At 60.9% G+C, this 10,595-nt stretch overlaps 1 protein-coding gene across 5 annotated transcripts; it reads left to right on the top strand.

The window, feature by feature from the left end:
• Window positions 1-514: 514 nt before the first annotated feature.
• Window positions 515-9,876, top strand: PACSIN3 (protein kinase C and casein kinase substrate in neurons 3). Of its 5 annotated transcripts, none has more exons than XM_086341565.1 (11): window positions 515-625; window positions 4,128-4,199; window positions 4,443-4,532; window positions 4,690-4,846; window positions 6,004-6,239; window positions 6,358-6,513; window positions 7,673-7,848; window positions 8,013-8,133; window positions 8,306-8,433; window positions 8,804-8,925; window positions 9,554-9,876. In XM_086341565.1, the coding sequence occupies exons 3-11, from the start codon at window positions 4,479-4,481 to the stop codon at window positions 9,667-9,669; spliced, it is 1,266 nt and encodes a 421-aa protein (XP_086197691.1). In that variant the 5' UTR covers window positions 515-625; window positions 4,128-4,199; window positions 4,443-4,478; the 3' UTR covers window positions 9,670-9,876. The 5 variants fall into 5 exon arrangements, with proteins under 5 accessions (XP_086197691.1, XP_086197692.1, XP_086197689.1 ...); XM_086341563.1 differs by lacking the exon at window positions 515-625 and adding an exon at window positions 821-896; XM_086341566.1 differs by lacking the exon at window positions 4,128-4,199.
• The last annotated feature ends 719 nt before the right edge of the window (window positions 9,877-10,595 follow it).

Below are 10,595 nucleotides of genomic sequence, written 5' to 3'. Positions count from 1 at the left end.
AGGCTCCGAAAAATCCCAGGGTGCGGGGCAAGGGGGTGAGGAAGCAGGGGTTTATTAAGGGTGGGGGGGGGGGGTCGCATCGTGGTGATCTGGAAAGATCTACTAACAAAGGGGGTGGAGGGGCGAAGGGATTTAAGAATGAACCGTGGTACAAAATCTGGGAATAAAAACACGTGCGGGGGAGGAGGTCATGACTTTCTGCCCCACCTCCACCGCGTGTAGTACCCAGTCCTCAGAATGGGCCATCAGATTGGCCAAGAGGGCTGTGCAAGGAAAGGGCAAGGCTTTGGAGTCCCGGCCCTGCTCGACGACAGATCTTGTGCAAGGTGCTAAAGGTCTCTGAGCCTCAGTTTCTGCATCTATACAATTGGAATCCTAACGCTTACAAGTGGATGGTTATGTGCCTCTCCAGAGTTAACGCCTAAGTAAACGTCTAAGTTAACTTATAACTTTTAAGAAAGCTGTGCTCAGCAAAAAGAGTAAGGCAGTGTAGCACTCCCCCAGGCCTCCCTCCAAAGACAGCCGGTGCAGGCCGGACTCCTTCCCGCTTCCACGGCTCTCCCAGGTTCTGCCGAGGCCGGGGAGAGGCAAAGCCGAAATCAGACTGCTTACAGCGCCACCCTGGGTAGGCGGCCCTGGCGCTCCTCGGGCGGGAACCGAGACCCCACAGCCCGCGCCCCGGGAGCCGAGCGGGTCGCCGCGATGCAGGCAGCTCCTGGCCGGTGGGGTTGGGGCCCGCGGGCGCGAGGAGAGGGCGGGGCTGGGGGCTGGGCTTCCCGGGGGGAGGGCCCGGCGCGCTCCGGGAGGCGGTTGCGGCCCCGGCCCGGGAGCGACAGGACTTGGGTCGGAGCGTGGCCGGACCCCCCCCACCCGCCGAGGCGCCCAGGGAGGACGCGGTGAGTGCTGCCCGGGCGGGGACGGCGGGGAGGCGGTGGCGGGAGCCGCAGCTAGATAGAGCACGCCCTCTCCTCCTCCCGCTCCTGGTTTGCTGTGGGACCGGCTCCGGCCCCGGGAGCCCCCGGGGAGCTGTGCTTTGCGGGAGCGCGGCAAGAGCTACCGCCACGCCGAGGGGGTGACCCTTCTGCGGCGCCGCGCGCCCGGCACTTTCTCAGACCCGCCGCGGGGGGGTAGGGAGGCGTCGGGGCTGGCGGGCCATCCCATCTCCTGGGGTCCCTCAAAGGCCCCAGACCGCCCTGGGACCCCAGCAGGGGCCTCGCTCCCCAGCGACCCCTCGCCCTTAGCAAAGAGCCCCAGTTCCTGGGGCCGCCGGTCCCGGGCCACCATCTGGAGTTGCCGGCGGCGCGGGCCAAGGCAGGGTGCACCCCCTCCCCTCAGCGGTTACCGGCGGGCCCCCACCCCGCGCCGAGACCGAGTTCAGCGAGTTTGGCCAAGAAGTCCTGGAGTTTCCAGGGCCAGGCCTGGCCCGGCCGCTCCTCGTGGGCTCCAGCGGCTCCGAGGTGTGCAGCGCCTGGCCCGCAAGCAGAGCGCCCGTCCATAAGGGTTTTGAGGCGAGAGACCGGCGGCCCCTGGGTTCGGAGGTTTGGTGTGAGGGCTCTGGGTTTGGCGTGCGTCATCGGGGAGCTGGCACCTCAGGCGGGGCCGGTCGGGTTTCCAAAAGTGCCCCTTTGTTATGCCCCTCCCGGGCCGGCCTCCTCCCCCTTTCCCGGGCCACCCCTCCCCCAGCCTCCGGGGCCTCCCTGGCTGCAGGTTCCAGTGGCTCTTGCCTGAGCACCCCTCTCTGGACCGGTCTACCGCCCACCTCGGTGTGGTCAAATCTGCCGGCAGATCGGGAGGGGCTGCCGGAGAAGAGGTCCTTGGGCGCAGCCTGTGACTCAGGACGGAGCCTGGGCAGGGCAGGACAGCAGGGCTCCCTCCCAGGGCCATGCCCGGGGACTTCGGGACAGGGTTGGGGCCGGTCTGGACAGGGGTACCTAGTGGCTTCCTAAGGGAAAGTGGGTTCTTCCCTGGACCCCAAGACTCCCTACCTTGGCTCAGGACGCTGTGAGGAGACCCTGCCAAGCCCCAGCGGCAAGTCCCAGCCCAGTTAGGTGCTGGCTCCCTGGGCTGGGAAGGTTCATGATCTGCTTCCCGAGCTCTTGGCCATGGCAAGAGTGTGTTCTGGGGAGCAGGCTGGGTCTCTGCCGGGGTCAGGAGGCATAGGGTACTGGCCCTCCTCAGCAGGGGTCAAGGCACAGGCCCATTCCCCCATTGCTGGGTCCGCTGGGGCAGTGGGGCTGGCTGTGCCTGGGGCTTGGGCTCGTGTTTGCTCTGGGAGGCCGGAGGGAGCGGTGCCAGCCCTGCACACACAGCTCGCTCTGTTCTGGGGCCAGAGAGAGGGAACGGGTGGGGGGCAGCTCTCCTGGGAGCCGGGAGCCAGGAGGCTGGGGCAGGCAGGGGGCCCCGGCCCCTGGATGCCTGGCTGGGACAGCTCTTGAGGCCCTGGGGTTTACAGCTGCAGCTCTGTTTCTCTCCATCTGGTTGGCATGTCCTTTCTGGGTAAATGGGACAGATTCAGAAGCAAGGGGGAAGCGTTGAGGACCCCGGTGGGGCGGGCTGCTCCATCCTTCTACTCTGGGCCCAGGCATCTCCCCTGAGGGCCTGAGCTCTCCCCGCTGTGAGCTGAGAGGCAGAAGCATACGCAGGCCATGTTTTCTCAAAGCTGCCATATCCTGTGTGTTTCCTGGTCTTCAGGTGGATGTCGTGTGTGTTTTAAATTCAGCTACTAACTCCAGTGCCTGGAGGAACACAAACTGGACCCTCAGGAAGTCTCTGCCAGTGACTGAGGACAGATCCTGGCCTGTAGTCGCAAGCCAATGTGATATATACCCGGAGATATATACCGAATGTGATATATACCCGGAGAGAGGGGTGGGGATTGGGGATGGAGGAATGGGATGGTGCCTGGAGAAGATGCCTACCCAGTTTTCTTTTTTGTAATAACAGCTTTATTGACATATACCACACAATTCACCCATTTAAAGTATCGTTTGTTTAGTTGCTAAGTTGTGTCTGACTCTTTGTGACCCCATGAACTATAGCCTGCCAGGCTCCTCTGTCCATGGAATTTCCCAGGCAAGAAGAGTGTAGTGGGTTTCCTTCTCCAAGGGACCTTCCTGACCCAGGGATTAAACCCAAGTCTCCTGTATTGGCAGGTGGATTCTTTACCGAGCCACCCGGGAAGCCCTCACTCAAGTTTTGGAGGGTGGGGAGGGAGTTAGTTTGGGGGAGAACTGTCATAAAGCCCTGCCTTGGAGGCAATGAACACACTGTTCTCCCGGGCCTGGCCATGTCCCTGGGGTTTGTTCAGAGGGGGAAGTGGTTTCCTTCTAGGGGGTTGATGCTGGGGACAGCTGAGACCCTGCCCAGGGACAGGCAGGGAGTGGCCGCGTGCCTCTGGGTCCTCTAGCTCCCCCAGGGGGAGCTCTGGGGCTGGAATCTGCCTTGCCCTCCCCCGCAGTCCTGGAACGCACTATTGTAACTGGCTGATCACCTGTCTGACACCTTGTGCTGCCCCAGACTCTGGGCTTTTGGAGGGTGGGGCTGAGTTACTCATTATTCACGGAATCCTGTGGGACCTCAGGGATGCTGTGGAGCAGGACGAGTGTCCCTTGTGACCGTCAGGCTCCTCACAGTTCTTGTTTGCTGCCTTGAGTCTTATGCCAGTGTTGGCACAGAAAGAGGGAAGAAGGCGGGATTTCCATCTTGGGAGGGAGCCGAGGCCCCTTAGGAGACAACAGTATAATGCATTTGTTCAAGCTTCATGGCCAAGATAAGCCTCAGGCCTCCTGGCTCCCAGTCTGCTCTTGCCACCCCAGGAGCTCCTGGGGTGTGGCTGGGTACCCTCTGACCTGGCCGGGTCTGGGGAGGGGTCGCCTTGTTCAAGGAGAGGCCACAGAGCCCTGGCTTGGGCAGGCATCCCCTTATCTCATCTGCGGTCGGGGCAGCAGGGCCCTCTGCCCACTACCCACCCCCGCCTGCCATGTAATCCCCGGCTGGACCGTGTGACCTGACTGGCATTCTCCTGGCTGGAATCTGGCGCTTCTGACAGCAGTTGCTATATCGGGGGAGCTGGGCACCGCCCTGGACACGGTCAGCCCCACCCTCACCCCCTGCTTTGCTCTTGGTAGCGTTGAGGCAGGATCACGGTAGCAGCTGTGAGGGTCGGACACCCAGGTCTCCGGAGTGAACTCTAGGCCCAGGTACATGAACTGAGGTGGTGGGAGGGCAGGCCAGGGCAAGAGGAACAGCCATAGAACCACCATCTTTGCCCGCTTCGGGCCCCTCTTGGGACTTCCAGACCCCTGCCTGAGTCCTGGCTCTTGACAGTTCCTTGGGGAGTGGGGATGGCAGTGCGAAGGGGCAGAACCCAGGGGTAGCAGGGGCTCTTTGCCTCACCCCCGAAGTGCGCCTGGCTTTCCTGCTTACCCCTCTGCCCTCTGCAGCCCCCATCCGCCACCATTCCGTGCTGCGGGGACACCATGGCTCCAGAGGAAGAGGCTGGAGGGGAGGCCCTGGAGGGCAGTTTCTGGGAGGTGAGCAGCTGGGTGCCAGCTTTGGGGGTGGCGCTGAAATGCCCACCCCTCTCTGGGCCCAGCCACCTGTCCCAAGGAGGAGCCTCGCGTCAGCCCTGGCCCCCGGGGAGGGGAGCATCTCCCCTGGGCGACACCAGGCTTCTCGTCTCCTGCACAGGCTGGCAACTACAGGCGGACCGTGCAGCGGGTGGAGGACGGGCACCGGCTGTGCGGGGACCTGGTCAGCTGCTTCCAGGAGCGCGCCCGCATCGAGAAGGCCTACGCCCAGCAGCTGGCCGACTGGGCCCGCAAGTGGAGGGGCGCCGTGGAGAAGGGTGAGCCAGCGCTCGGGCCTCGTGGAGAGGAGAGGACCGCCGAGTTGGGGGGCAGGGGCAGCCAGGCAGGGCAGCTTCTTTTTGCACCTCTTGTGGAAAGTTGGAGGCTTCCCCGTCTGCCCTCCCTTTAAAGAGAGAAGATCCTCCTAGTTATTCTTTACATTTGTGCTGTTAGGGTTTGCCAAGCACCATCAAATGAGTTATTTTGATATTTCTAATAACCCGCTGGGAAAGATTGAGGGCAGGAGAAGGGGACGACAGAGGATGAGATGGTTGCATGACATCACTGACTCAATGGACATGGGTTTGGGTGGACTCCAGGAGTTGGTGATGGACAGGGAAGCCTGGCATGCTGCGGTTCATGGGGTTGCAAAGAGTTGGACACGACTGAGCGACTGAGCTAAACTGAACTGAATAACCCTATGAGTTTCCCTGGTGGCTCAGTGGTAGAGAATCTGGAGATGTGGGTTGGATCCCTGGGTCGGGAAGATGTCCTGGAGAAGGAAATGGCAAGCTGCTCCAGTATGCTTGCCTGAGAAATCCTATGGACAGAGGAGCCTGGCAGGCTACAGTCCATGGGGTGGCCAAAGAGTCAGATGTGACTTACAACCAACCAATCACAGCTCTATCATGGAGACGGTCTTGTTCTAACTATCTGCTAGAGGAGAATGGGATACTTCACAGAGGCCAACTGACTTGCCTGAAGTCACACAGCTAAGAAGAGCAAAACTTGCGCCCAGGTTTTCTGGCTCTGGCGCTTGGGCTCCTTCTGTCCAAACAAGCTGCCTTCCTTGGGGACAGACACTAGTTCTTCTCTGGGGCAACAGAGTGTAGTGATTTATACCACACACCTGGGTTTGGATCTGAGCTCCACCTGTAGCTGGAATGCTTTGGGCAACGAATTTCACTTCTCTGGGCTGCCTTTTCGCTTGTTCCACGTTGTTGGTGACGCCGTCTTCACGGTGGTGGATGAGTCGAGCACTCAGTGGGACCGTGTGTCCAGGCACCGAGTAGGTGTTCAGTCAGCAGTAGCTGATACCATTTGTCGTTCATCTTCGCATCTCTGCCCCATGCCTGGCGCCCAGAAGCCCCTGCTGGTGGAGGGGGAGGCTTGCTGCCAGCAGGTGGGCCCAGCCCCAGCTCACCCCTCCCCGCAGGCCCCCAGTATGGCACGCTGGAGAAGGCCTGGCATGCTTTCTTCACGGCGGCCGAGCGGCTGAGCGCGCTGCACCTGGAGGTGCGGGAGAAGCTGCAGGGCCAGGACAGCGAGCGAGTGCGCTCCTGGCAGCGGGGCGCCTTCCATCGGCCTGTGCTGGGCGGCTTCCGCGAGAGCCGGGCGGCCGAGGACGGCTTCCGCAAGGCCCAGAAGCCCTGGCTCAAGAGGCTGAAGGAGGTGAGCCCGGCAGGGAGGAGGGGCCGCAGAGGTCCGCCCCCTTCCTGGGTCAGCCTGGGGCTAGAAGGGGCCACAGCGCAGGGTCCTGGGTCCAGCACGGTCCCTGCGTGTGCGCCAGGTTGAGGCTTCCAAGAAGAGCTACCACGCGGCCCGGAAGGAGGAGAAGACCGCCCAGACGCGGGAGAGCCACGCAAAGGCAGACAGCGCCGTGTCCCAGGAGCAGCTGCGGAAGCTGCAGGAGCGGGTGGAACGGTGTTCCAAGGAGGCCGAGAAGGTACAGGCTGAGGGACCCGCCAGCCCAGGTCAGGGCTCCCTGAGTGCCTTTTCCAGCCCCCAGCATTGCTCTCGTCTTCACTTGCCCCCTGCTCTCCAGCTTATCATGTAACATAGGACCCTGAGAAAGATGGGGCGTCCCAATGGCCTTAGTGATAAAGAATCCAGTACTGATGCAGGAGATGCAGGGGACGTGAGTTTGATCCTTGGGTGGGGAAGATCCCCTGGAGGAGGGCATGGCAACCCACTCTACTATTCTTGCCTGGGAAATCCCACGGACAGAGGAGCCTGGCAGTCTACTGTCCATGGAATCGCAGTGTCAGACACCACCGAGCGACGGAGTGCACACGCACCAGGGAAAGAGGATGCTTTACCCAGGAAAGAAATGGTGCAGTGTGGGGCACTGGGATAATTTTAGCAGTTGAGGAGACCTTCCCAGCTGCTTTCCTTTTGGTGTGCCCCCTGGGACAAGTTCTCATGTTGCTCGCCCGGCCAGAGTGCTTTTCCTCCAGCCCTGCATATCCAGAGCCTCCCTGTCCTCTGAGGTGCTGCTCTGTTTCCACTTCTTCCCGGAAGCCTTTTCTGATTTCTTCCATGGCGCCCCGTGTGTGTGTGCCCATGCGTGTGCACTCAGTCGTGTCTGCCTTGCAACCCCAAGGACGATATAGTCCATCAGGCTCCTCTGTCCGTGGGATTTTCCAGGCAAGAATACTGGAGTGGGTTGCCATTTTCTGAGATGAGGTTAACCTCATCTCACTCTGTACCACCTTTTTTTTTTCTTTTATTTATTAACTTTTTTAAAATTTATTTTTAAAAATTTATCATTTATTTGTTGGGTCTTAGTTGTGGTGCTCAAGCGTAGTTTCTCCAAGACATATGGGATCTTAGTTTTCCAACCTGGGATTGAACCCACGTCCCCTGCGTTGGAAAGCATCTTCTCAACCACTGGACCACCAGGGAAGTCCCTGCACTGGACTCTAAAGCCGCTGGGCCTGAATGTCACCTCCCTTGTTAGGCTCCTGGGGTTTTAGCGGGCAGGAGCCAGGTTTCCAGCCCCTGGTGCCTAGCCCACAGCAGGTGTGCAGGAAAGACTAGCAGAGTCCTGAGTGGAAGAAGAAGAAGGTCTTGTCCTCACCAGAGCCCCTCCTCTCCCCACCCAGACGAAGACCCAGTATGAGCAGAGCCTGGCGGAGCTGCACCGCTACACCCCACGCTACATGGAGGACATGGAGCAGGCCTTTGAGAGCTGCCAGGCGGCCGAGCGCCAGCGGCTCCTCTTCTTCAAGGACATGCTGCTCACCTTACACCAGCACCTAGACCTCTCCAGCAGTGAGAGGTACGGCCTCTGGGTGGGCCTGGAGATCTGGGTGAGGCTGGCTTTCTCCCCTCGCCTCTGGACTCTGGCTGGCTGAATGAGAGCAGGCAGGGTGTGTTTAGAGGGGTAGGCTGGGGAATCGAGACCCAGGGCTTCCTGGCCTGAGGCTTATACCCGGGACACAGGTTCCACGAACTCCACCGAGACCTGCATCGGGGCATCGAGGCAGCCAGCGACGAGGAGGACCTGCGCTGGTGGCGCAGCACCCATGGGCCGGGCATGGCCATGAACTGGCCCCAGTTTGAGGTACCTGTTCCTGGCAGGCTGGGGCTGGCAGGTGGGGTAGGCTCCCACCGGGCTCACCCTGGTGCTCCGGCTGGAGGCTGGGGTTTGGGATGTAGGAGGTAGAGGTGGTCTGGATGGTCCTGGCTGCCACCAAGCCTACAGCCCAGCCTGGCCCTGAACACTGTCCCCATAGGAGTGGTCCTTGGACACACAGAGGACAATCAGCCGGAAGGAGAAGGGTGGCCGGAGCCCTGACGAGGTTACCCTGACCAGCATCGTACCCACCAGAGACGGCGCTGCACCCCCACCCCAGTCCCCGCGGTGAGAGCCAGGATCCAGGCTGTGGGAAGGACACCGCTCTGCCCCCTGCTGTGCCATCCTTCCTCTGTCCCTTCCCTTCATGCCCTTCACACCTGAAGTGGCTTCAAAGCTGATGTTTTGAGTTGTAAAGATGCCAGTTTATATGGTGGTCTGCCAGGCGCTCCCCACACTCCCTCTCATGTACTGCCCGTGTCAGCTCTGAGTGGCAGGATGTGTGCTTGAGCTTGCAGGCATTCATGGCAGAAGTCAGGCTAGAATCCTGCAGCTTTTCTCCCACCTGCCTCTCCCCAGGCTCCTGCAGGGGGGAGCCCTAGGCCCTGAGTCCCAGGCTCTCCTACTCAAGCCTGCCCCCTGGTCCTCCCCTCTCTAGTGGCAGACACGAGGAGGAGTGGTCAGATGAGGAAAACCCCCTGAAGGCTGCCACAGGCGTGCGGGTGCGGGCGCTCTATGACTACGCGGGGCAAGAAGCCGATGAGCTGAGCTTCCGAGCAGGTACCCTAGAACCCCTTTCCTGGTCCTTTCCAGGCTGCAGCCCGTCTCCTTCGCCCCTTTACTAGCCTGAGCAGGAATGTGGAGAAAGGGAAGCCAGACGCTCAGTTCCCAAGGGTCAGTGCTCTGAGTTGTAAGGCTGCTCTAGGGACATCTCTGGTGGTCCAGTGGCTAAGACTCCATGCTGCCAGTGCTGGGGGCCTGGGTTTGATCCCTGGAATGAGATCCAACTTAGAGTTCGAATGCCACAACTAAAGATCCTTCATGCATGCTGTAACACAGATCGAAGATATTGCATGTGACCTTTAAGACAGGTGCAGCCAGATAAATATTTTTTAAAAACTATTAGAAAAAAGGCTGCTCTGGGTCCATCCCCGAGGAGTCAGAGTGTCTGCTTGGAGCCTCACCTGCCTCTCAAAGTCACCAGCTGGGGCCTGACTGCTGAATTCAGGGCCTGGGGGTGGGGTGGGGTGGGGTGGGGGTTGGGGGTGGAGTGGCTGACTTTGACCTCCCTCTGCCTGAACCAGGTCTCTTCTAGCTGGGTTCTCGGACTACCCCCTCCCCCTTAGTCCTTGACCCAATTACAGGAATGGGGCGGGCAATTGCCAGTGACCAATCCCCCTTCTCTCAGGGGAGGAGCTGCTGAAGATGAGCGAGGAGGATGAACAGGGCTGGTGTCAGGGCCAGCTGCAGAGTGGCCGGATTGGCCTGTACCCTGCCAACTACGTGGAGTGTGTGGGGGCCTGACCTGCCCTGGCAGCCCTTGTGCAATGTTTCTCCACCCTGAGTCAGAGCCCGGCTTGTCTGCACAGCCGGACCTGAGGGCCCTGAACCATCCTGCCCCCTGCGACCGCTCTGTCCTTCCAGGAGGGAGAAGTCCTGGGACCCAGGGAGGGGAGGGGCCTTGTGTCTGGGAAGGGACTGGTACGGAAGGGCCAACTGAGTCTAGGCTGAGGAGAAGATGGGGAGGTCAGGAAGTGACCGAAGGGCTCGGGTGCCTGGGCCTCCCCAAAGAGTCCTCCAGTCTCCCCCGGAGCTGTGGACCCAGCTCCTAGTCTCTCTGTTTGGGGTTCCATGGGTTGGCTTGGGGTGAGTGTAGTTCTGGGCTAGCAGCACTCTTGCGGCTTGTTCTAGTGTGTATTAAACTTCGAAGAAAAAAAAAGGCTTCTGTGCATCTTTTTCGATATTCCACCCTTGCCAGGCGGCAGTGGACATCTGGAGGCACTAGGGGGTAGGTGGTGGGCCTGCAGTATATTGCGGGGGCGGGGGTTGGGTGGAGGTGTGCCAGCTTGCTACCTGCTCTGGGACTTCGGGACCCTAACCTAACCTAACCTGGGGTCCCGCAGGGGACTCGTGATCAGATTTGGTGCGAGCCATCCGAGGATGCGTGGAGGTCAGGAGCTGAGCTCTGAGCGGAGCTGGGGGCCCGGCCAGTTGATCTTCCCATTCAGGCCGGCGGCACCGCGTGTTTGGTAGGGACTGTTAATCATTACTCACCGTTCGGGAACTGGCCCGAACCGAGGCCGAGGGCCGAGCCTCGCAGAACACACGCTTCTGGGAGGTGGCTCCGCCCCCCGCCCCCAGGGGGGCTGGGGAGCGCGCGGGCGGCGCGGTTTGGGCCTGTGGGCGAGCCGTCGCCCCGCCCCGCCCGCGGATTGGCTCCGGCGCGGCGC

Source organism: Bos grunniens, chromosome 15 (assembly GCF_055505025.1).
Source record: "Bos grunniens cultivar Pamir isolate PY7600 chromosome 15, Bosgru_T2T1.0, whole genome shotgun sequence".
NCBI classification, from domain to species: Eukaryota; Metazoa; Chordata; class Mammalia; order Artiodactyla; family Bovidae; genus Bos; species Bos grunniens.
The sequence above is the reverse complement of the archived record's forward strand: the minus strand, read 5'-3'. Positions and strand labels throughout refer to the sequence as shown.

What these genes read in the sequence shown, in the direction of transcription:
- PACSIN3 (XM_086341566.1), top strand. Translation starts at nt 4,479, where the DNA reads ATGGCTCCAGAGGAAGAGGCTGGAGGGGAGGCCCTGGAGGGCAGTTTC. An exon ending in TGGAGGGCAGTTTCTGGGAG is followed by an intron (nt 4,533 to 4,689) that starts GTGAGCAGCTGG and finishes TCTCCTGCACAG; the next exon opens with GCTGGCAACTACAGGCGGAC. An exon ending in CCCCCACCCCAGTCCCCGCG is followed by an intron (nt 8,434 to 8,803) that starts GTGAGAGCCAGG and finishes TCCCCTCTCTAG; the next exon opens with TGGCAGACACGAGGAGGAGT.